Raw genomic sequence first — 26672 nt, 5'->3', positions numbered from 1 at the left:
TGTCAATAAGATATGGCATGACAGAGAGAAAGAGAGAGTTAAAAATCTTATACAGAAATAATGGCTATATATGAGTATATATTTTGAAATATGCAAAGAATAGCATAATATGGTTCGTAAACAAATGTTAATACATTATCCTGACCACCAACATCCTACAAAGTGAAGCTGATGTTCTACAAATATTAGGAACTTTTAAAGAATAAGGGATGGTGTCAACTGTCATCAGCCTCAAACAAAAGGAGTAAACTCTTTTTGCTCAAGTCCAAATTCCAGGCACTATTTTAACTGTCAAAGGCTCCAAGTAGGGATTTGTTGGTTCATTGATGCTACTGTGTATGTGCTCTTTGTCAAAAGTACAAAGAACTCAAGAATCAAGGTGCTGATCCTCACATAGGTAATTAAACACCAATTTCATCGAACCAACCAATTATGTGCCATGAGGATGTATATTTTATAATGTTAAAAGTTATATTTATTATTTATATTAGTTAAAAAAAGAAACCCACAAGGAACCCAATTGAGCAAAAATTCTTATAATTTTTTATCTATAGGCTGGATTTTTAGATATAAAACTGCATTTAGTGGGAAAAAAAATGCAAAATAAGCAAAATCTAATACTGGCTTATGAAGATCCATCATCTTGAAGGTCTTCATATCAGTGAATGAACAATATGAATGGGATGAACGAGAGCAATTTTCTTACGCAAACACATGGAGCAACGGAAAATTGTTTCCAGTATTTGTTGCCATGTAAAACCAAACAGAGCATAATTTCCGCCCTGCTTTTTACAACTCTATTATTCAGAATACTCCTCTAAAATGTGTATCTGTACCCTTTTTTTACCCAAGGGCACAAAAATAAGCCTTGCCACCAATCATTTAGGGTAAGAATTAGAAGGAAAATTATTGGATATTCTTTATATTTTTTCCCCTGTTATTTCCAAGAAACAAACAGAGAAAGTCCAAAAGGGAAATGCCAGCATTTTTTCTCCTGACTAACCAGGTAACTATTTTTCCTTTAATGTAATAGTGTCATCAAGAGCCCTTTTCATACAATGTGCTCTCCCTTGTTGGAGCCCATACAATAAACTAAAACAAGATACAAAGTGACCATGTTAAATATAATAAGCATTTAAAGTTAAAATTATAATAAGCTAAATAAGCTAAAGGAACCAAACAACAACTATACAATGCTTACTTTGACGAGGAAAACAATATTACCATATACTAGTTTACTACTACTACATTTAATCACATTCTCCATGCATGTCAAACTATAAGGAAGATGGCTAATATAGCTTAACAAAACTAAGGTTTTAAAAGTGTGAAGATCTAACTTTTATAAGCAGGTGACATAGCAAAGAAAGAAATAACAGTGGTAAAAAATAGAGAAGGAAATAACTTCAACTGAGATAGATTTAAAGGAAAAAAATAGCAGAAGCAAGAAAAATGTCAGAACCTAGCCAGCCCTAAACCCTGATTAGGAACCCCAACACTAATTCAGATGTCATCTCTGCTGCAAATGAAAATGAACCATCAAAACCATAAGAGTAACTTAAAAGCAAAAAAGATACAGTGTTATTGACTAAAAAGAATCCACCGTTGTCAGTCTCATCATATTGTTTACTTCTACCCAGCCTTTGAAAGCTTTGGCATCTAGTGTACAGTTGACAACAGCCTGCGGCTTTCCCTCTTGATAAATGAGATCTTTTGATGAAAAGTCATGATTAAAGAGCTTCTTAAATGATTCAGGGAACTCACTTTCAAGGCATTCACAAACACAGGAATCTCGCAAGTCATCTAGCCAGAAAGGGCAGTCACACCACAACTTAGCCTACCATAGAAATGGATCAACCAGGCTTCAGAAAATTAAATGGGATATAAGTCAGTCAATTATAAGTGAAAACACAAGATCAATTGAAGTAGAACAAAATAACTATCATAAACATAGAAATATTGAACATCTAGATTAGTTTTGACATGTAATAATTTACCTCAAACCAGAAATATTGTCCACAAACACACACGCAGTAACTCATCTTCAAAACAGAATTGAATACATGGAAGAGCAAGAACCGGCTATTAATTCATCGCACAAAATTTCAATCCTTTCAACAATTAAAAAAGTGATTCTGATATTAGGTTCAGCTCTCAAGTTGGATTTAATCTTTTCGAGAAAATCTAATAAAACGAAACTAGCTCTTAGATTGAGAAAAATCTAAAACTCAGATACCAAAATGCATAAAATTTCAAATCAAATTAATCATATAATTGGTTACTGAGAAAATGTAGGAAATGAAAAAGGAACCCTCCCTCCACTCATCCAATACTAACCACCTCGCTTTCACTTTTCTTTTCTTTTGCTCAATTGTCTCAGAAACCAAACAGACGGTAAAAGAAAATACCCTCTCACAATGGCAAGGTTCAATTGTTGCTGCGACCGAAGAGCGAGATCATTGGATTCATCGCAGCAAATTGTTCTTTGTTTTTTTTTCACTGCCTATTAGATGAAATGGCTTGCATAACTTTATTTCCACTCCATTTGAATGTAATGTAAGGGAACTACTTCTCAAATATCGCCTGTCTTTCTAAAGCATTAATTTGAATAACATGGAGCATCCTCTACTTCTCCTCCCATATGCACGTATGAACTCTTTTGCCAAAGGAACATATGGAGCTAGCCTACATGAAGCTCTGGTTGGGTACATAAATATCTGCTAGCTGCTTAACATAAGAAATGGTTATCAATTAAATTGAAATATTTTCTTTGAAATCTGATAGCTGTTTGAGTCGATCTTTGAATTTCAAGCAATCTCAACCCAAGCTGAAAGTTTTAATTCACATCTTAGCTCTTAGTTGCTAGAAGAATGAGTAGTAGAAAAAAGAAAAGCTTGAACTTTTATTTCCAAGTACATAAATGGAAGTGATAGAGAACTTCAAGTGCATGAATTGTCTTGGTAGAAACGTACAGGAAAAGAAATATTAAAGGAAGCACCCAAGACATACACGGCACCAGTTCAATATAAGAAAAAGAATGCAAGGTAATGAATCCCAAATCAAGAATTTTATTGAAGTTTTCACATGTAGTCTAGGAAAAAGAATCTAATGAATATGACAGTTTTTGAAGTGTATAACTTATCACTTTTTCTTTATGCTCATAATTTTCACCATTATTATTAAATATTAAAAAAAGATCTCATTTAAATGAATAAAATTTATTTTTATCATTTGCATTTATTTTTATTTTTAAAAAAATCATTAGTTTAAATTATGAAATTGATTTTTAAAAATTGAAAATAATTATGTGGGGATCAATTGGATACAACAGTATTTTTAGCATGTTAAAGTTATTATTTTCGAGCAAAAATTTGAATCAATAGGGTTTTATATGATTAAATTTGAGATATTATAACTATAGATTAGAAAAATACATGATTTGTATGTTTAGCAAATATATAGTATTTTTAATAATTTAAAAACATTTAAGTAATTTTACATATTCAAATATACAATTATTTAATTATATTTATAATTATTTATCTTTAAATATTCAAATATTTAACAATTGTTTAGTATAGGGTTAAAATAGTCCATTTCCTTTCCAAGTATCATGTTCCTCGCCTATACGAGAGGAAATACATTCCTCGTTAATGAGCAAGGTTCAAAGTATCGGCCGAGTCCGGTACGACTCGGCCGAGTCGTATCCGCCTCGACACCTGCCGCGACGAGACCGATACCAGATACGGTATAATGCATGAACTCGACTGGGAATCGGTTAGACTCGACTGACTTGTCTGAGTTTCCGAGTTAACTCGGTTGACTCGGTTAGGTTACAGAGAATTTTCAAATTTTTCATAAAATAAAAAAAAAAAATTAACCAGAGATTGCCCTTCCAAAAGCAAACACCTATTCTGAAATTTTAAACCATCAATAAGAAGATCAAAGAAGATGAAGAAGAAAAAACCCTAACCGTAACCCATTCGGAAATAAGCGGAGAAACCACCGAAGGATGAGGGCATGATTTATGATTTACTTACCTGATTTTCCTCAAAATCGAGCATTACCAGAGGGTGGAGCTTTGGTGTCGGCGGTGGTGACTCGTCAAGTGGACTGAATATTTCATCGGCGGCGTCGACAAGACAACCCCTCGCAATCAGATTGCTCCCCCTCCCATGTTAGGAACGGTTATAAATTTGCGATTGCAAGTGGTGTCGTCTGTTGTGGGTCTTGACAGCATGGTGGTGTGCGAGGGTGGGAGATTGAGAGCTCTGTTGTGGGTCTTGACAGCAATGGTGGCGAGGACGGGAGATTGGGGCTCAAATTAGTAAAGTAAAAAAGCTACCTTTTATACGGATTTACACGGAGAATTAAGGCCAATTTACCTGAAAAATACCTTTTATATTAATCTGATTTAATAATAACTAATTAGGAAAATTGAGTACCCATTTGTTAAAATGATATGAAAGGTATATATATGAGGTTTAATGATAAATTAAAATATTTATATGGTAAAGTGATAATTAAATCCTCAATTTTTAATATTATCATAAATAACTTTGAGTTAAATGTAAAAAAAAAAATTGTTTTATTAAAATTTTCAATTTATTTAATTATATCTATTTTGTTTTTTAATTTATATAATATTTTTATAATTTTTTGAAAATTTTAATTATCTTATTTTACGTATCGCCCGATACCGAACCGAGACACCGATACCGATATGCCTCGTGACCCTCTGAGTCAATGACCGATACCACGACTTTGAACCATGTTAATGAGTTTGTGTGGCCTTCCTCCAAAGTAAACCTGCCAAAAATGAATTGTGGACAGAACCTTCACCCTCTCTTATTTTGACTCCAAGTCTCCAGCCCCCAAGTCCGCAACTTTCAAACAGAGAAGATGACACGCTAGACGTAGTTGCAATTAAAATCAAATGATTCACACTATGAAAAGGACCCAGATTATGACAAAACCATCCGACACTTAGAGAATTGCAGGGTTCAGAATTAATCTCCGGCATTTTTGAACGGTTATCGACCGGCATCCAAATGTGGCATTCGTAGACAACAAAAAAAGATCAATCATCTTTTTGTTTCTTCTTGAATTGGTAACTCTCCCCTTACATTACCAGACCTGGTCCCCTGCGTCCAATGCTTTCGCACGTGACTTTTTTTTTTCCTGGAAAACACCAGGATTTAGAAAATGTACGAGAAGATCACAACGTTGCTGCTTCATTTGAGAAACTTATATCTAACTTGATCAGTATTTTACCCAAAATCAACAAGTTCGATGAGGATTTCGCTTTTGTCTCTAGCATATATGCAGGGCATGATTTAGGTGAGGTGAGGATGAGGCAGGGAAAGTGACAATGATAGCCCACGTGTTGACCCGGATATCAATGTAAGAAACTAAAGACCAAGTCAAGTGCCTGTATAATGTATGGAAAACGCGGAAGTGATTGAAGTATTGGGACCATCCTCTTCCAAAGACATGGTGATGGACGCAGCAAAATTGTTCTGTTTTTTTCTTAATACCTAGACCACTCCATTTGAATGTAATTTAAGGGAACTAGTTCTCTAGTTTCGTGTATCTTTCTAAAGCATTAATTTGAATGACATCGACCATCCTCTGCTTCTCCCATATGCACGCGTGAAAGATCATAAGAAATTATTCCTCTAAAGCAGAAAGTTGAGAAAATAATGTTGACACTCTTGGAAATAATTAATGCTAAGATTCCCGAAAGCATCAAGGAAAGATTAAAAGAAGAAAAAAATATATATAGAAAATTTTGAAAATTAAAAAATATATATAATTGAATTTAATATCTTTTTTTTTTATCTCTAGGTGATTTAATACTAATAGTGAAAATCTTTAAATATGATTTTTCTTTAAATTATACATATTTTTCTTTTTCTTTTACTTTTTTTAAAATTTTTTATTAAGTAAATTAATCAAATCAAACATATATAAAATTTATTAATTTTAAAAAATAAATTAAAACTCAAAAATTATTTAATAAGACATAAATTAAACTAAATTTGTATTATATAAATTGAATCTATAAAACTAAAATAATAAATTATTTTTAAAAATAATTTATTTAAATAAATTTTTATTTTTTTTTATTAAAACTACTTGTTAAACATTCTTTTTTTTATAAAATATTAAAAACAGAAAACACAGGAAACCGACCCTTGTTTTCTTAAAATTTCATGTCTAGTACTAAATCCCATTTATTTTCCAATATTTTGATCTACATGGCAGGGGGCATCTCAGCACTCCGTGGGCAGTGGATACTATGTGGCTCCGCCAATAGGCGCCACGCAGCCTATCTAGTGTCAATGCCATGGCACACGCAAATCACGCAGCATGGAAAGTCTTTAGTAAACTGTGGGTCCTTTTTGTGCTACATGTGTCCCGATGAACTGTTTTTGATGTTAAACGCTATTGAGGACAAGGTTTTTATTGAATCAATGCAGTTTGTTTGTTTTTGTTTTATACATGCAAAAGAAAAAAGTTTTGAACAAAAATGATTTTTAATAATTTGGGCCAATTTTATATATTCTAATGTTCTATATATATATATATATCTACAATATGTCACTGCCGTTGATTTGATATTGGAAAAAATGGAAGCAAGTCATGAGTACTAAGGATTTCTTATTTTAATATTTATTTTTAAAAAATTTAGAAAGTAAAAAGTTTTTGGATACACTTATTTTTTAATTTCTTCTATCAAAATTTATAAATCAAACTCACATATTTTCAAAATTGGTTTTAAAATATTAATTTTAAAATTTTAAAAACAAAAGTGCAACAAAAATTACATTTTATTTAAGCTGATTTTAATATTGAACTAGGAGAAATTGATTTAAATTTTAGCATCTTTATTTTGTCATCAGTATATTCACAACAATTCAATATCCTTTTTGGATGTATTTTTTTGTTTTTAAAAACAAAAATTAGAAATAAAATTTATGTAAAAAGTAGAGCATCTTGTGGAAAAAGCATAGATTTATTTTATGCTTTTTTTTTCTTTAAAAGAATACTAGGATAAAAAACCTTAAATTTTTTTTAAAATCAACCTATATTTTGAAAACAATTTTTTTAAATGAAATTTATGGAATGTAGCTGTGGACCCCGCATTTCGCCTCGCTTAATGCGTTTCCCACTCGATGGTGAGCTCAATTTTTATTTTGAAAAATTGATTTTTATTGATTATTTGAAAATGACTTGGAGTCGCCACTTATTTTTGTTTTATTTTTAAAAGGTAAACAAAATAAGAAAGAAAAACCCTAAGTGTGACTCCTTATTTTGGAAAAGGCGGTCTGTGAAAAACCGGATCGGGTTCGGGGGTCAGGTTACTTATCGGGAAGGTACGGTAAAGACCGTAGCACCCCTCTAAGTCCCTAAAGTCGGGTCTCTACTAATGAGATGAAGCTGACATGGCAATGGATGAATAAACCAATGAATACTCAAAGCAAAACATGTACATACGAGAGTCAGAAAATGCATATAGACTAATCAGAGTGAGAATGAGTGTGTACCTGTGCAGCGAGCCACTATGCGCTATCAAGAGAGAGGGTTAGTGCAAAATAAAGTGCACAAACATAACTCACATGTCACAAAAACGAGTACAGAATCATCAAAGGCACGCATGACACTTCACTCAAAATTCATTTTTATTTTAAAGCAAATTTATTTGATGTAGGGCCCCCACCAAAGCCCGTTCATTTTGCATGAATCAATTCCATAAATTCCATCACCTGGAATTACGGAATTTAATCCCTACTTATTTTAAAACATTTTTAGAAAACAAAGAAAATTCAAAAGTGGCTTGTCGGGAGGAAAATGGCAGCCAAATTTTATTGAAAATGAGACTCTTGGGTGATCCTAAAAATTCTAAGGATGAAAGATGAGAAAATTGAGATTATTTGAAGAATTTGAAAAAAATTGGAAAACTATTTGAAAATTGGGATTTGAAGGATTATTTTAAAAAAAAACAAAGGTGAAACAAAGGCAAAAAGACATGCGGCTTGAAAGGTGGCCATGTAATTTGAGTCTATAACCATGTCTCCCTCCAGAATGCGTAACACCTGTGACATCCGAGGCCTTGCATGAGGATCCCTCTGTATGCACAAGGATGCTGCATGCAACATGCAATATACCTCCTGCTCCGAATAACAGTTTCCCAGCCGCGGGTCTACTAGTTCATCAATGGCATACTCTTCCAATAAAAGACGTGCCCATTCAGTGAGGCATTGCCGACCCTTTGGGCCGGTTAAGGTCCACAGCTTTTCGTCCTATGACACAAGGTTCAAAGTATCGGCCGAGTCCGGTACGACTCGGCCGAGTCGTATCCGCCTCGACACCTGCCGCGACGAGACCGATACCAGATACGGTATAATGCATGAACTCGACTGGGAATCGGTTAGACTCGACTGACTTGTCTGAGTTTCCGAGTTAACTCGGTTGACTCGGTTAGGTTACAGAGAATTTTCAAATTTTTCATAAAATAAAAAAAAAAAAATTAACCAGAGATTGCCCTTCCAAAAGCAAACACCTATTCTGAAATTTTAAACCATCAATAAGAAGATCAAAGAAGATGAAGAAGAAAAAACCCTAACCGTAACCCATTCGGAAATAAGCGGAGAAACCACCGAAGGATGAGGGCATGATTTATGATTTACTTACCTGATTTTCCTCAAAATCGAGCATTACCAGAGGGTGGAGCTTTGGTGTCGGCGGTGGTGACTCGTCAAGTGGACTGAATATTTCATCGGCGGCGTCGACAAGACAACCCCTCGCAATCAGATTGCTCCCCCTCCCATGTTAGGAACGGTTATAAATTTGCGATTGCAAGTGGTGTCGTCTGTTGTGGGTCTTGACAGCATGGTGGTGTGCGAGGGTGGGAGATTGAGAGCTCTGTTGTGGGTCTTGACAGCAATGGTGGCGAGGACGGGAGATTGGGGCTCAAATTAGTAAAGTAAAAAAGCTACCTTTTATACGGATTTACACGGAGAATTAAGGCCAATTTACCTGAAAAATACCTTTTATATTAATCTGATTTAATAATAACTAATTAGGAAAATTGAGTACCCATTTGTTAAAATGATATGAAAGGTATATATATGAGGTTTAATGATAAATTAAAATATTTATATGGTAAAGTGATAATTAAATCCTCAATTTTTAATATTATCATAAATAACTTTGAGTTAAATGTAAAAAAAAAAATTGTTTTATTAAAATTTTCAATTTATTTAATTATATCTATTTTGTTTTTTAATTTATATAATATTTTTATAATTTTTTGAAAATTTTAATTATCTTATTTTACGTATCGCCCGATACCGAACCGAGACACCGATACCGATATGCCTCGTGACCCTCCGAGTCAATGACCGATACCGCGACTTTGAACCATGCTATGACAAGCTCCACCAAGACAACCCCAAAAGAATATACATCAGCGTTTTCTGTGATTTGGCCACTTTGAGCATATTCTGGAGCCAAATACCCAAATGTTCCAATTACTCTTGTTTCCACACCCGTGTCTCCATCAGGCTGCCACCTAGCTAAGCCAAAATCCCCAACCAGTTGCTCAAAATCATGGGTGATGAGGATGTTGTTGGGTCGCATGTCACGGTGGACAATGCAACCCACTCTGCATTCTTCATGAAGGTAACGCAGACCTCGAGCAGCTCCAACAGCAACTTTTTCTCCAGTAGACCATTCTAGTGGATCTCGATGGCGTCCATATAGATGAGAATCCAGTGAGCTATTGCATCTATATTCATAAACTAGCAACCTTCTTCTGTCTTCTATACAGTACCCAATCAGCATAACAACTTTTCGGTGCTGAGCACAGCTCAGGACTTCCACTTCTGAGCAAAATTCAACATCACCCGGAGAACTACCCAATTTGTATTGCTTCACAGCAACTGCTTGGCCATCAGGTAGGACCCCTCTGTGGACAGATCCAAACCCGCCTTCTGCCAAGAAATTAGCTTGTAAAAATCCACCAGTAGCAAGCTCCAGCTCAACATAGCTGAACCACCTTGGGGGGCTTTCCAAATACAGGAGCCTTGTGTTGACATATTGAACGCAATGGAGGTGGACCAGGAGGCGCATTTTTGGACAATGAAATTGTTTCTCTAACGTTCCCACTGAAGTCCAGTTCTGACCTATAGTTCATCATTCCAATTCCAGCATCACGATCAATTTTAGAGAACTTATCTAGCAAAGCTTTGGACGTGGGACTTAGTGACTGAATGAATGAGCTAAACACGTCCAGGTTCATGAGAGGTGGAGGACAGGAATATAGTGGGGTATTGGGAGAAAAGAAAATGGGTATAAAGGTTGATGAGAGAGAATGGATATGTGAAGGTGGTGATGAAGGATAATGAGGTGACGGCAGCTATATGTGGGGTCCCTTATACTTAGGAAAAGGATGAAATGAACCGAAGATGAGCTATATGGGGTGAGGGGTACAATGTGGGCATGCTAAAATATGGGGATGAGGTTGGCCGAGTATATGAGAGGAATAATTGAAGGGCGGCGAGTATACAGGGAATGAAAGGCGACTGAAATGTGGATAGCTTAGTGGCAAGTTGAAGGATGGAATGAATGAACAGGGCTGGATGATGGATGATGAATAAGGAGTGGTGAAATGGGTATGAAAGAGTCTGAAGAGGGAGAAAAGGTGATAATGTGGAATGGGTTTGATGAGTGCAGGCATGGGGCATAAAGATGAAAGATGGTATGGAAGTGTGGGTATGAATAGGTACAGTCTTGCATGGGATTAGGGGTATATGCATGAGTAAGAAAAAAACGGGTATGGGGATGGGTGTGAAAAAGGTGGCTTAGTGGGTACTGGAAGTGGGTCAGAGCTGGGTTGTCTACAGCCACTACGTCGGTCATGTTTATTAATGAAATCCTCACGAAGGTCAGCTAGCTTAGAAGTGCTATGAGGCCCGTTACCAAGAAAAGCTTCAGTTTCTTCACCGAGTTGAGTTGGGCCCAGAGCCCAGATCCAAAATACCATGTAATGTGAACAGTTAGGCCATCCACATCGACAAACATCACACCTTCCAGAAAATGAGGAGCTCAAACCCAAGGAACTTGCATGGCAGCACTACACCTTCTTGTTGTGCAGTAAGGGTCTCATAACAGGATGACGGTATTCTTCACCTTGAAGAGGAGTCTCTCGGGAGCCATGAAATTATTCTGAAATATAACTGGAGCTTGCCATGACAGCTGCTACAACAATCAAGAACTGGGTCTTATTCTATACGTCTTTTCCCGAGAGCAAATTCAATTACTCCTCTGCCTAGGACTCAGTAACTTATTGCTCACTTTGTAGCCATAGCAGTTCAAGCCTCCATGGTGACCTTATCCGTAAACAGAACATCAAATATGGCTTCTCCATCCTGGCTATGCCTTGCGCAGTTACAACCGCAGGTGATGTCGTGGGCGTGTGAAGGAGACACACGGACTGGCAGAAAGCTTCGGGGTTCAGATGATCCATGGCGGCCGCATGATACTTAGCTTTTGATCCGACTTCAAGCTAATACTGACATGAAAGCTCGCTCATATTCTTATTAAATCAATTCCCCACAATGTTTGCCCTCGTGGTAGCATCCATTAGATACCTTTTTCAGCTGGGCATATATTGCTCTGGCTCAGATGATTTTCAGAGGATAGAACCAAATTCATACTCCCAACCTTATAAAGTAGAGCCTAAACTGTGCAATTCCAACTAGCATCTTTGACAGCCAATGACCAACACGCGAGCCACCATAACCACGAAGTCAACAGCAGGAGCAAACAAACAGTATCCCCAAGAAATAATGAAACTAAGAAATGATTTGAGAATCGGGTAGAGAGACAAGAGGTCCCAAAAACAGAGCATACATAATCACACTCCCACTAGTATCCTGGCTTTAGTCTCCTTACATTCGGACCTTAGTAGTTCTTTGTTCCCTCAGGCAGGGGTGAAAGAACAGGTATGCACCATGGGCGGGTACCAGGAACAGGGGAAAATGGAAAAACAGAGTACAAATAATAGGAGCAGAGTGAATCCATGCAAGCCTCAATTATGAATCAATCAATGGACTCAGGTGAAGGTGAGTGAAATCAAATGAGTATCCAACAAGAAACAAAGCATGATTACTGATATATCATGGGGAAAATGAAACAAGAACAAACTGATCTTCAGCAAGAACCACAAAAAAAAAAAAAAAAAAAAAAAAAAAAACATATATATGAACATACTTACTAGCAATCCCCAAAAATCTCCCAAGAATGAGTAGAAAAAGAGAAGAAAAGCATACCTCAGAACGATCCCCTCCAACAAGATCGACAGGAACTCAATAAACCATCCTCTTCTTCTTTTTTTTTTAGATCTCTGCCTCACTCTGTCTGTAGTCGTCTCCCCCCAGAATCTCCCTTCTTCCCTCCTCCGCTGAAGCTCCTCTCACAAAACCAAAGCTCCTCCTCCCAAAAGATCTCTAACCGCCTCTCCAAAAGTAAGCCCCCCTCCCTCACTACCCTGCAGCAGCTTCTGAAAAGCACCCTACCTCTGGCCAGCCGACCCCCCTGCAAAAATCCCCTCTAACAGAAAATATACGCTCCTCCTAACGGCCAGAATATCTCCATGCCACGTGTCAAACTCTCACTCGCTCCTCAATTCCACCATCTGTTTCTATGACCACCAACCACAAGGCGACATGTGGCCCTATGGGACTGCGAAACTTGGCAAAAATGGCTGTAGAAAATGACACCCAAATGGGGGTCTACAGTAGCTTTGAAGTTGTGAGCTGTTTTTTTTGTTTTTAATAACAGTACGTCTGCAATCGGACTCAAAATTTTGTTTTATAGGCATAGGAGTCTTAACAAGAGTGGTCGCATTCGTCCATCGCAGTCACTGGGATGGCCTTTCTAGCCCTCATCCGTAGAATCAATTAGCATTTCGTGTGGAAGCAAACCAGCCGGTTCACATTTCTGAGCTAGTTTTGTCCCTCTCACGGGAGATACTCACCACTGTATATAGCCGATTTGAGCCAAATATAATTCGTGTCATTCTTTATCTTGGTTTAGGGTTTCCATCTGCTTTTCGGCAAAGAAAAGATGCCCCGCCGGGGGAGTAAAGTACCTACACTTACTCGAAATGTTTTAGAAAGAAACCGAAGAATGTTCGCGAAAGATCTCCTTTCCAAGCTTGCTTCTCTAATTAATCCTACCCCACGGGCACCCAAGGTAAGTACTAACACCGTCGTCGGTCGCTTTTCTCTTTATTGTGAACTAATGAAGTTACTGCATACATGCATGCATGCATACATATATAGTGGAAGTCACTTGATGTGCTGGATCAAGCCACCGCTCATGTGAAGCAATTGGAACAAAGGGTAGAGATGCTGAAGAAAAGGAAGCAACAACTTGAAGGCAGCACTGATGAGACTGCAGGCATGAGGGGCTCGATGTCAACTGTTTTCACAGTGACAGAATTGGATTCTGCGATAGAGGTATGTTTGATTAGCAGGTCAAATGACAAGTTCATCCTGACCCGGGTTCTAGATGTTCTTGAGGAGGAAGCAGCTCCTGTTGTAGCTGTTAGCTACTCCCGTGTTGGCGATAAGATCCACTATATAATTAATTCACAGGTAGAAATATCTTCAGATGCAATAGAACAGAATGATTCCATTTCCAGACTTTGTTTAGTATTAATGTCATTTGATTGATTTTTGCAGGCTGTTTGTTCTAGAATCGGCATAGACTCTTCAAGGGTGCATGAAAGATTGAAGAGGCTGACCGCAGGGCCATGAGAAAAATGCACTGCAACACTATCTTTACTTGTTCAAAATGCTTTGAAGATGATGGGAAATTGCCGGATATGGCGTTCTGACCCTCCATGTGGGTCTTACACATATCCTAAATTTATATTGTATTTCAATTAATTAGGAAACTGAAATTTTAAATTGACAATACTGGGTAATCCAGTTCTGCAAATATGCAAATATGCATATATAAAATTTTTTTAAATATATATAATATTGGTATCAATAGATTTTCAATGTCATGGTGAGGTCGTTTACATCCAGATGTCATTAAGGGTAGAAGCAAGTTGGCTTGGCATGTCAATGCATGGAAAGCAGCTATGTATGCATCTGGTATACGGTAATAAATTAAAACGTATATAGAGCCAACCAATAAGAGAAGGTTACGAGTTGAACTTAAGATGTTATGTTTTCAAATTTTTGAAGTTTCAAATACTGATATTGATTCAAGATGAGTTTCAGCCAGTTTACTCCTAACGTCTATTTTCTAATGCTACAAAATGGGTGAGTTGGGTTGAGATTGGAGCCAAAGGCCTAATTTTGCCAGATGCTTCCCAACCGCACCCAATTTCATCAAAGGCTGAAGTTTCTAATTTATTGTGTATAACAGGTTAGGGTCTGTTTGCTACAAAATGGGGTCTGAAGAAAAGAAAATATTTTTGAATTGATATCTCGAGATAAATAAATGAAACTTAATAATGAATTTTGCTGTGTGTTTTCTCTTGGCACACAGAACCTAAGCAAGCAATAGCAAGCACATAACATATATCCAACTGTTGCTAATGTAGCTTTTAGTTGCATATACTCAATTTCCCTTTGGATCAATCATAAGCAAGCACACAAACTATAATTCATCATTTTATTTTCGGGTTAATTTTGTTGTGACCCCCTAAGGTTCTGTATAAATATATTAAGCCACTACAGGTTTTAAATTTCATCGATTAACACCCTTATAATTATATTATATATATATATATATATATTATTTTTTAAAGAATAACATTTAGTTTCTAAAACTTTTCCTCCATATTCATTTTAATATATTTTTTAAAACATATCAAAATCATCATAGATTTTCTTCTAAAACTTCTTTAAATTTCAATTTTTTAATGTTTTATCTTTTCATATTTATTGGTTTCAATCATTTTATTGAATACATTGAATACTATATAAATATTAAAAATAAAAAAGTGTATAAATACTTTAGAGTAAAAAGATAATAATAATTTTTTAATTGAAAAACAAGTACTTTTGTTATTTTTTATGATTAAAAAATGATATTTTATTTTTCTTCATTTTTTATATAATCTATAATTTATATTTCTTATTATCAAATTTCTTTTTATTATTATTATTTTAAATTTTACAAGTCATGCGTGTTTGTGATAATCTCATAGCGATAATTAAACTACATAAACTTCGCCCAACTTCCAAGGATATGTATCTCGCATTCCAAGACTCCAAGCGTTCGCAGCTACAACACTTAGCTACAGTGTCGAGTTCGTGTCATAGGCAATATTTGTGGGACCAAAGTGGGTGGCACCTATGCTCAATTAAACCAGCACCATTTGTTGGGATAAATTGGTGGCAAATTTCACATTTGAGATGAATCAACTCTTCAAATAAAGTAGTCGAACGAATGAGAGCAGTAGAACTATCATATCCATAACGCCACGTGCCCAACCATGAAATCCTTCATTGTAGCTTTTGAAAAGTATTCAAGGATAGAATAATTTCAAAGTTCTCCTGCCAAAGCAATTGTGTTTGTGCCCCACATGGCATAAGCAGGCAGAGATTTAATCAATTCTGGTTCAGGATCATCACCCCATGTAAGCTCGTGTATTGTTACAGAACCCCGTAAGTCTCCTTGTTTCAGATTGGCTTCAACATTCTTTTTCAGAAGCCTCAATCTATTAAGAAGATTAGTAAGAAAAACTTGAGCACCCAAAAGAGCAGCTATGCAGCTGACTAAACTACAGCCGGAGCCCAGTTCAACAACCTTCTTACCTTGAAGAAGAAGTATCCTTGTCCACAGCATGTTCGAGGAACTTTCCCAATACAACTCCACTATCTCACATCATGGCTCCATTCACCCCAGGTGAACAAGTTTCCAGATAAATAGCTACCAGAAGACTTAGAACTAAAGGATGCAATCACTAATTCAACAATTGCAGCAGTGTGCTAAACACCACAAGCAATCCTCATCGTACAGTCTCATAAAGTTTCTACTCCTCTTGAAATACTCATGCTACTCTGATCTCCATGGCCCAGGGCACCAAAGAAAGAAAAGGAAAGAGATACAGATGCAGAAGCAAAGAGATAAAAGCTAAGAGAAACAGAGAAGAGACAGATAAGGAGCAGACAACCTAACAAAGCGACATTTCATTACTTTGTCAATAGGCTTGAAAGCCATGTGAAACAACCGGAATAAATCTCATAGAAATGACAACAGTAATAAGACCTCTAAATGCTACACAACAAAGCTTAAAACAAAGTCATGTTGTTCTCAAACCAACCCCATGAAATGACAAATGAATCAGCAATAACAAGCCCATAAGCAAACCAGGAATCAACAAAAAAAAATCGTTTGGCTTCTAACATCCACGCTCAAATTAACAAGTAATGCCCAGAAATCAGTAGAAAAGTGAGTAAACCAGTGAGAAAATGAAAGGCATGAAATCCATATTGATCTGTACCTTACAGTCCTTCTCTCAAGCATTTCTGTTTGGCTTCAAGCTATTACTTCCTTTCCCCAAAGGCTAACAAGGCCCCAACGAGCTCCCCTTCTCCTTTGCTCCTCTAATCCTCTTCTCTCTGGTTTCTTTCTTCTCTTCCAGCCTTCTCGATCTCCCTCTCTCTATAACAAACACCAATAGAACTGATATTCTTCCTGCCCTCCCACTCTCTTTGAAAAGGGTCTCCCAAAGGTGGCAAAAAGTACCATAATTGAGGCCACGATGGCCTTTCGAAATGGAAAAGACCAGCTGAGATGAGGACACATGTCCTTACCCTAAGCCAAGCCACCAAAATCTCTCTTAAACCTAGAGAGACCCCTCCTAAGGCTGGACCTACCCCAAAAACCGAGCTTTGACCCAATATGCCACATTTTAAAAAAAATTCCATCAAGTAAACCGAATTTGAAAATAATGTCTAATCTAATGCGTATATGTCACATAGATTATCATATCATAAAACCATAGTTGGTAACTACGATTTTATTTTTAAAAAATAGTCAAAACCGTAGTCACCAACCACGATTTTAATTTTAAGTTTAAAACTATAGTTGGTGACTACGACTTTAACTGTTTAAAAAAATAGTCAAAGTCGTAATCACCAACCACGGTTTTAACTTTAATTCTAAAACCGTAGTTGGTGGCTACAACTTTAACTTTAATTATATATATATATATATATAATTATATTGTTTGATTTAAAATATTTAATTTTAATTTATTTAAATAAAAATATTATATTATTTTGATTTTATATTGATTAAAATATATGAGTGGTTTAATAAAAATATTTAACTTTAATTGATCTCATTATTTACAGAATAGTAATATGTGAAATTAAATCATTGATGTCTTTAATTTGATATAAAAATATTTTTATTTAATTTTATTAAAATATTTGACATTATACTCAATATAAATATGATTAGTTATAAATATATTATTTTATGCCCTCATAATAAAGAATATTATATTATTTTGTAACTTTGTGCAAAAATTAAAGCATTTGTACAAAATATAATATGACTTCAAGTGGGTAAATAATTGGAAAATTACTTAAATACAACAAAAATAATTTTTTTTCTCCATTTTTTCCTTTCAAAATGGGATCAAAATGGAATGGAAAGGCTAAAAATTTTAAACTTAAAATGCCAACCTAATAGAATTCTTAAAATATCGAATTGTAGAAAGAAAATACTTATGTTTTTCCAATCAATTCACTATTTAGTTTAATTTTGATAAATAGATTAAAATGCTTTTAAAATATTTTTGTAAATTCATTGAGAATAGCAAAAATGTTCCTTATTGGGTACTAACGGGAGTTTTGGGCAAAAATGATTTCTTTGAAACAAAAAATTCGTAACTTAATTTTATTTTCAAAATAATTTTCAATGTGATGTGTATCTTATTCATGAGGGTATTCACATCTCAAAAATGTAATTGGTAATCACGATTTTTAAATTTTTTTTAAAAATAGTCAAAATAGTAGTTGGTTATCATAACTTTAAATTTAAACCTAAAACCAATTTTTTAAGTTCAATTTTTTAATCATGTGAATGTTCAATTTTTTAAGAATTATTTTGATTGGAGGTTAAGATAGTAAATTTTTTTTTAATGCATTATTTTTTCTATATTAATATAGTGTTGTTGTAACTAATTAGTTATAAATATAATTAGTTTAAATTTAAACCTAAAACCAAATGTTTAGATTGTCGGATTTCTATATGTAAGTGGTATATATATATAAGTTCAATTTAAGTTTAAAATTTATCATATTTTCATTTAAATATATAATAATTTGTTCATAATAAAAAAAGTTAACAATATAATGCAAATGAAAATAAACACAAAAACTAAAAAACAGTCCTCAATGAGTGCCACATGATGGGGTCTTCATCTTTCTCTGCGGACGTCTATGATACAAAGACATCTTTGTGGAATCTATCTGTGCAATCTGCCATGTCTCAGTATGTATAGGTTGAGATGGAGCTGATGGAGGCAAGACTCGACGTCTACGTGGACCACGACGTCTCCTAGGTGGACATACATCTAATTGTGTAACATGTGTAAAGGTATAATGCATGGTAGTCTCTATGGGAAGAGGTGTAGGTGATGGTAAGGTGGTAGATGGTATGGTGATCTTAGGTACAGTGATATCTGATATGGTAGCATCTAGGAGAGGTGATATAGGAGATGAAATAATGACATCTACAATAGTGGTAGCTAGTGCAATAACATCTGATATAGTGGGCTCGAGGAGAGGAGATATAAGTGATGATGGTGAGGTGACATGTGGTGTAGTGGTCTCCTCGAGACAAGGTAGAGGTAATGGTAGATTAGTAGATAGTGGGGTAGTCTCTGATGTAATGACATCAGGTATAGTGGCCTTTGTGGGAAGAAATACAGGTGATGGTAGAGTTGTATCTGATACGACATTCTCTAAGAGAAAAGGGCTAGGTGAAGGTGATGGTAGGGGTGAAGGGGGAAGTGTGGAAGCCTCAAGTGCAAATTGGGTAGATGATGTAGATGATGCTAACATGGTCTCGGGTGGATGCATAGATCGTTGAGGCTATCGACCAGCTCGCCCACCATCTCTCCTACTATCTCTCATTCGGCCTCGAATAAGATGCATCCTAACTGTAGTGGCTGACACAAGTGGTCTCATGGATGGGTATGATATGTAGGTGACTAATGAGCATAATGTATATGATGGTCCTCTCCAATAACATGCAAAATATCAATAGTGATCCAATGAATGTCGCCTAGTGCACCTGAAGTTGGCCTAGCAGATCGACTAGCAATCTCAACCATGCTAGTGATCTATAGAAAATAAATAAATAAATAAGTTAAACAGACAAAAATGATTTTTAATTAATTATAATTTAATAAACTATTTATAAATTAAAAAATCTTACGAACAACTGAGTAGCCGTTGTTGTACTATGATACCTCATCTAATCTATATGGAGAGGAGGTGTGATCAAACATCTTGTAATACATCGGTACCACTCCATATAGGGATCATGAAACTGCATAGCACCCACCATAGGTGGTGCCGTCGCAATACGCTCCACACGACTAGCCCATAAGGTAATATAATGTGCATAGAATGCCCCCCAATCATACTTGTGTCGTCCTCGCCTATCCACGGAATAAAGGTCTTGCTCTATGGAACAAGATGAAGGTATCCCTTGTTGGAGGCCAAATTGTCGCAGCACTCACTCCAGTCGATGCCACTTGACAATGTCAAAGCAGATAAGAGGTGATGACGTCTGCCAAATCTCCTGGTCTGCTAGAGATATCGCCGGAAGATGGACAACTAAGTCTCCCATGTAATTAGGCTCCCATAAAACCTATTAAAATCAACATTTGAAATTAATAATGTTAACGTTTATATGGTTAACAATAACACATTACATCTTATATGTACCTAGTCATGGGTCTGTGTATCTAATTGGTCTCGATAAAATGTCAACACATGTGATGGGTTTTGATCCCATGATAAAGGTACTCTCCACCTGTATTCTAACGGATCAGCTAGTAAACCCTCATCTAACAATGCCTCATCATGTAATCTCTGGTCTAAATGCTCAACTGGTAAATCATCGACTGCATCATGCTCTAAATGTTGGGTTGTTGGAGGGACTGGTGGTTGACCAAAATAGGGTCGACCCAGGTGGAGTCTCTTCCAAGACCACAACTAGAAAAAATGTAACATTAAAATTTTACTTAAATTATAAACTTGAAGCAACTAGAAATTTTAATCTAATGTGAATAATTAATTATACTTGTAATAGTGTGACACATCTAATAATATCGGTGGCACCATCCAAACTTGCTCGACACAACTCCCTATATAGGTGTGCTAATACTGCACTATCCCAACTATACATAGATGTTTGAGTCAAGTCTTTAAGTAGTGGGAGATAACACATATGGATGTGGGTACCCTTCTTGTTTGTAAATAGCGTTGAACCTATGAGTCCTAATATGAAAGCTCGTGCATACCGCTCTAATGTGGTGTCATCTGAATCAACTGGTGGATGAGAGAATTGGTGACATAGGCATCGTGTCGATATCATTGATCCTTTAATCTTAGATGTAGGGGGAATCACCCCTAAAAGTTCATAATATAGCAGTGACCAATCTATGTCACATGTGCCAGTGATGGGAAGCCCATGAATACGAAGTCCTAATATGACAGCAATATCCTGTAAAGTAATGGTCATCTCCCCAATAGGTAAGTGAAATATGTGTGTCTCAGGACGCCATCTCTCAACTAGACTAGTGATCAATCCCCAATCTAGTGTAATGTGTCCAATACAGTATACACCATAAAATCCAGATCGAATAATATAAGGTCGAAGACGAGGATCCATCTCCCACTCCCGCATAAACCTAGATATATGTTGTCGACAAGTCAAGACTAAAGCAAGTTGTAAAAATTCAAATAAATCATTTATATAATAAACTACAAATTTTTTCATTCTTTAAAGAGATATTATATGCTTTCATATACATACCTAATCAGAGTCAACTAAATGAGACTTGTATCTATCCTGTAGAACCAAAACAGACGTATTTAATGGATTTGGATTAGAACTATGTCCTCTATACTCCATATCCGTAACAAAATTGTGAAGATAAATAAACAATACTTATTGTTTTTACATAAGAAATATTTCTAATGGAAAAGTTTTAAAAATTTATGGAGTTTTCCCTATATTAAGTATATATCAATTTGATAAATTTAAGTAGATCAAGTCATTTATGACCAATAAATAAGTCATACTAGTCTAAATTAATATTAGAGATACAAATACAATGGAGCATTTTGTTAACATTTTTAATAGAAATTTCAAAATTTTGATAGAGTTTCCCCTATAGTATGGACATTATTCCAAATAAAAATAACCTAATTATGAAAATAACATCAATATTTATAATCAAACCAAAGCCAATAATTGCATAAAGGTAGTATCATAGTGTAGACCCTCAATTTTGTCCCTTTAGCACATGTCTTTAAAATTCATTTTCAATGCTCCACAATAGTTCCTTGGTGGCCCATGGCTACTCATACCACTTACCTTTTTCTGAGTCACCTCGGAGATTTTGGTTGAGGAATTATTTGATCCCTTATTGTGACCCTTGGCAGCCCTAACTTAGACTTAGGCTTTTCTTGTTTTTTTAGGATAGCTTTTAGATACACTTGGCCCATTAGGCACTACCCTAGGCCCACTTAGTCTCACCTTAGGCCCGTTTAGGCACACTAGGCCTACGAAGACTTTTATTTTATTTTATTTTATTTTATTTATTTATTTATTTATTTATTTTGTTTTTAATTTTAATTTTATGATTATCATTCACTTTTTATTGGTTATCTTCCTCTTTATATTATTTTCCTTAACTTATTTATTTATTTATTATTTTTACCATTTTTTAATTTATTTACTTATTTATCTATACATGCAATTATTTAACTTCAAAAATTTCATGTTTTTGCAAGGAAACTTACCATTGGAGTTTAAGGAAGATGGGACTCTCCTTGGAAGGTTTTGGAGGGGAATTTGAAATTGGGAAGATTGCTTTTGATTGGAGGATTTAAAAAAAGAAGAGAAGAAGAAAGGAAGGAGGAGAATTTTCCTTTTTGGAAACAAATTTAGGTCTTGAGGGGTGATATATATAGGTGAGAAAAGGAAAAGAATAGAGGGATTTTTCTTGGGGGGGGGGGGGGGGGGGGGGGGGGGGGGGGGGGGGGGGGGGCAGAGCACACGGAATTTTGGAAAAAAGCAAGGGACTTCGAACGGAGATCGGGCTTTCATTTAATCATCAAGAGAGGATTTTCTCTTTCACTTCAAAGGTTAGTTTTCTATATAGTACTTTTATTTAGCCTAGATTTTTTTTTTTTTGGAAATTTTAGTTTTTGATTAATTCTTTGTGTTAAAGTTTATATTTTTTTCTTTTTAAATCCCCAATTAGTATAATTCTAATCTATCTTTTAGTTTAAGTTTGTTAATGATTTTAATTCTTAAGTTTAAATAATCATATTGAATAAAGTTTGTATTTTTAATCCCAATTAGTTTGATTTCAATTCGTTTTTAATTTAAATGCATTAGTTGATCTTAATTCTTTGTTTTAAATAATCACGTTAAATAAAGTTTGTATTTTTAATCCCAATTAATTCGATTTCAATTCGTTTTTTAGTTTAAATGTATTTTATTGATCTTAATTCTTAAGTTTAAATAATCATATCGAATAAAGTTTGTATTTTTAATCCCAATTAGTTTGATTTTAATTTGTTTTTTAGTTTAAATGTATTTTGTTGATCTTAATTCTTGACTTTAAATAATCACGTTAAATAAAGTTTATGTTTTTAATCTCAATTAGTTTGATTCCAATTCGTTTTTAGTTTAAATACATTTTATTGATCTTAATTCTTAAGTTTAAATAATCATATCGAATAAAGTTTGTATTTTTAATCCCAATTAGTTTGATTTTAACTTGTTTTTTAGTTTAAATGTATTTTGTTGATTTTAATTCTTAAGTTTAAATAATTGTATTGAATAAAGTTTGTATTTTTAATCCCAATTAGTTTGATTTCAATTCATTTTTAATTTAAATGCATTAGTTGATCTTAATTCTTTGTTTTAAATAATCACGTTAAATAAAGTTTGTATTTTTAATCCCAATTAGTTTGATTTCAATTCGTTTTTTAGTTTAAATATATTTTGTTGATCTTAATTCTTGACTTTTAATAATCACGTTAAATAAAGTTTGTGTTTTTAATCTCAATTAGTTTGATTTCAATTCGTTTTTAGTTTAAATACATTTTGTTGATCTTAATTCTTAAGTTTAAATAATCATATCGAATAAATTTTGTATTTTTAATCCCAATTAATTTGATTTTAATTTGTTTTTAGTTTAAATGTATTTTGTTGATTTTAATTCTTTACTTTAAATAATCACGTTAAATAAAGTTTGTGTTTTTAATCTCAATTAGTTTGATTTCAATTCGTTTTTAGTTTAAATGCATTAGTTGATCTTAATTCTTAAGTTTAAATAATTATGTTAGATAAAGTTCATGTTTTTAATCCCAAAATAGTTTATTTTTAATTTATTTGTTAGTTTAAATATGTATGTGATTTTAATTTATTAGTTTAAATAATCATGTTAGATAAAGTTTATATTTTTTTTAATTCTAAATTAGTTCAGTTTTAACCTATCTTTTAGTTTAAGTATATTTGTGATTTTAATTCATTAGTTTAAATAATCTTGTTAGATAAAGTTCATATTTGAAATTCCGATTTAGTTTAGCTTTTATTTATTTTTAATTTGGATGTATTTGTAATTGTAATTTAGTAGTTTAATTAATCTTATTAAATAAAGTTCATGTTTTTAATTACAATTTAATTTAGTTTTAATTTGTTCTTCACTTGTATGTGTTTGTGATTTGAATACATTAGTTTAATTAATCCCGTTAGATAAAGTTTAACCTTGATTTAATTTATTTTTTTAGTCTAGAGGCATTTATGTGTTTAGTTAATCTTATGTTAATTATGGATTGTTATTCTCAATTTATGCGCTTCTTGAATCCTTGTTGCTAATTCTTGATGGATATTTCATTAGCTTATTTGATCTAAATATTAATAATTTATTGCCTTGATAGTTTCCTTTTCGTTCAAAGGCCATTGGAAAATCATGAAGATTGGCCTCTACCATCACCATTATCATTTTTGTTAATTACTAAAAAAATTTTACTTTGAGGTTTCATTTTTGTTTTGTTGGGTATTTTATTTCTTATATTTTATTTTTTCCAAATTAATTCCTTTTATTTTAAAATAAAATACTTTTCTCAAAAAAATCATTTTAAAAATCTATTTCAAAAACTCATTTAGAGTCCTCAGGATCAAAATCTCTTTTTTTTTTTATTATTTAAAAATAATATGCAACCATATCTTGTTCGGTTTGCATCCTTCTCGGTTTTCAACAAAAATTTTGGTTTTGAACAAAAACATGAATCAAAGCTTGTGGTCCCAAATAATGGGATGATTCTGGGCTAAATTCGTGTATATCAATTGGGGAATTGGTGAAACCCCTACATAAGAAAATCTTTTCAAAAATTATTTTTGTTGCCATTTTTGTCACTTGTTGAAATTATGTCTATCTTTTTTAGGAATTGTATATAAGATGTGTGTGATAATTAATGTTTTCATATACTTTGATAATTTTTGTTATGCTAATTAGATAACAAGCATGCTAGGGTTTCTTTATTTTATTATTATCTAATCCCTCATGTCTTATGGGAGCGCATTGTAAGTTATTTATGCTATCCAGGTACGCCCCCCCTATCGCCTACTTTCTAAATTTTGTAAACAATCGTGTCACTATGAAGTATGCATATGTTTGATAATCCTTAGGTGTTTAGATGTATGTTTGATTCACTATGATTAAATACATGTTGTGTGTTATACTTCTATACTAACTCGATCGGCATTTTTCACGTGCGCCCCCACTCGATCGGCGAGACTCGCTTTTTATTTATTTGTGAAAATTTGATTTTTTTTAAAAAAGTTGGAGTCGCCACTTTTTTATTTTTATTTTTGAAGGGAAAATAAAACAAGAAATAAAACCCTAAAAAAAATGACTCCATAATTTTTGGAAAAGCGTGTATTTGAAAACCCAAGTCTTGGTCCGGGGATCAGGTTACTTATTGGGAAGGTACCTCTAGGAGGTAGCACCCCTCTAAGCCCTAAAGAGGTCTCTACTAATTAAGTTAAGGGGAATATGGCAATTAATCGGTTAATTATGGATACCTAAGTAGGCTAGGTGATTTCAAAAAATTTGCATGCTAAACAAGATCAAATTGCCATAAAAGAAAGGTTAGGATGCGTACCCGGACCGCTTCTCAAGCGCTATCATAAAACATCAGAGTTAGTATAGAAGTATAACACACAACATGTATTTAATCATAGTGAATCAAACATACATCTAAACACCTAAGGATTATCAAACATATGCATACTTCATAGTGACACGATTGTTTACAAAATTTAGAAAGTAGGCGATAGGGGGGGCGTACCTGGATAGCATAAATAACTTACAATGCGCTCCCATAAGACATGAGGGATTAGATAATAATAAAATAAAGAAACCCTAGCATGCTTGTTATCTAATTAGCATAACAAAAATTATCAAAGTATATGAAAACATTAATTATCACACACATCTTATATACAATTCCTAAAAAAGATAGACATAATTTCAACAAGTGACAAAAATGGCAACAAAAATAATTTTTGAAAAGATTTTCTTATGTAGGGGTTTCACCAATTCCCCAATTGATATACACGAATTTAGCCCAGAATCATCCCATTATTTGGGACCACAAGCTTTGATTCGTGTTTTTGTTCAAAACCAAAATTTTTGTTGAAAACCGAGAAGGATGCAAACCGAACAAGATATGGTTGCATATTATTTTTAAATAATAAAAAAAAAAGAGATTTTGATCCTGAGGACTCTAAATGAGTTTTTGAAATAGATTTTTAAAATGATTTTTTTGAGAAAAGTATTTTATTTTAAAATAAAAGGAATTAATTTGGAAAAAATAAAATATAAGAAATAAAATACCCAACAAAACAAAAATGAAACCTCAAAGTAAAATTTTTTTAGTAATTAACAAAAATGATAATGGTGATGGTAGAGGCCAATCTTCATGATTTTCCAATGGCCTTTGAACGAAAAGGAAACTATCAAGGCAATAAATTATTAATATTTAGATCAAATAAGCTAATGAAATATCCATCAAGAATTAGCAACAAGGATTCAAGAAGCGCATAAATTGAGAATAACAATCCATAATTAACATAAGATTAACTAAACACATAAATGCCTCTAGACTAAAAAAATAAATTAAATCAAGGTTAAACTTTATCTAACGGGATTAATTAAACTAATGTATTCAAATCACAAACACATACAAGTGAAGAACAAATTAAAACTAAATTAAATTGTAATTAAAAACATGAACTTTATTTAATAAGATTAATTAAACTACTAAATTACAATTACAAATACATCCAAATTAAAAATAAATAAAAGC

At 33.9% G+C, this 26672-nt stretch overlaps 2 protein-coding genes and 1 long non-coding RNA gene across 3 annotated transcripts; 1 reads left to right on the top strand and 2 right to left on the bottom strand.

The window, feature by feature from the left end:
- Positions 1-1389: 1389 nt before the first annotated feature.
- LOC132254438 (uncharacterized) lies at positions 1390-4611 on the bottom strand. The gene is made up of 2 exons (XR_009466705.1): positions 4041-4611; positions 1390-2724 (listed from the first exon to the last, which is right to left on the bottom strand). It is a non-coding gene; the product is annotated as an uncharacterized LOC132254438 (long non-coding RNA).
- Positions 4612-9339: 4728 nt separating this feature from the next.
- On the bottom strand, positions 9340-12330 carry LOC100243170 (inactive protein kinase SELMODRAFT_444075-like). Its single transcript, XM_019220282.2, is given in 2 exon segments — positions 9340-10071; positions 10073-12330. Coding segments are annotated over 2 exon segments (966 nt in total). The 5' UTR covers positions 10307-12330.
- Positions 12331-13022: 692 nt separating this feature from the next.
- Positions 13023-14054, top strand: LOC104879567 (transcription factor bHLH168). Its single transcript, XM_010652847.3, has 3 exons — positions 13023-13263; positions 13353-13667; positions 13755-14054. Exons 1-3 carry the CDS (start codon positions 13135-13137, stop codon positions 13827-13829), a joined length of 519 nt encoding a protein of 172 aa, XP_010651149.1. The 5' UTR covers positions 13023-13134; the 3' UTR covers positions 13830-14054.
- Positions 14055-26672: the final 12618 nt, after the last annotated feature.

Source organism: Vitis vinifera, chromosome 1, assembly GCF_030704535.1.
Source record: "Vitis vinifera cultivar Pinot Noir 40024 chromosome 1, ASM3070453v1".
In the NCBI taxonomy this organism is placed as follows: Eukaryota; Viridiplantae; Streptophyta; class Magnoliopsida; order Vitales; family Vitaceae; genus Vitis; species Vitis vinifera.
The sequence above is the reverse complement of the archived record's forward strand: the minus strand, read 5'-3'. Positions and strand labels throughout refer to the sequence as shown.

Coding starts and splice junctions, on each gene's coding strand:
- LOC104879567 (XM_010652847.3), top strand. CDS start 13,135: ATGCCCCGCCGGGGGAGTAAAGTACCTACACTTACTCGAAATGTTTTA. Junction 13,264..13,352: donor CTACCCCACGGGCACCCAAG/GTAAGTACTAAC, acceptor ATACATATATAG/TGGAAGTCACTTGATGTGCT. Junction 13,668..13,754: donor ACTATATAATTAATTCACAG/GTAGAAATATCT, acceptor TGATTTTTGCAG/GCTGTTTGTTCTAGAATCGG.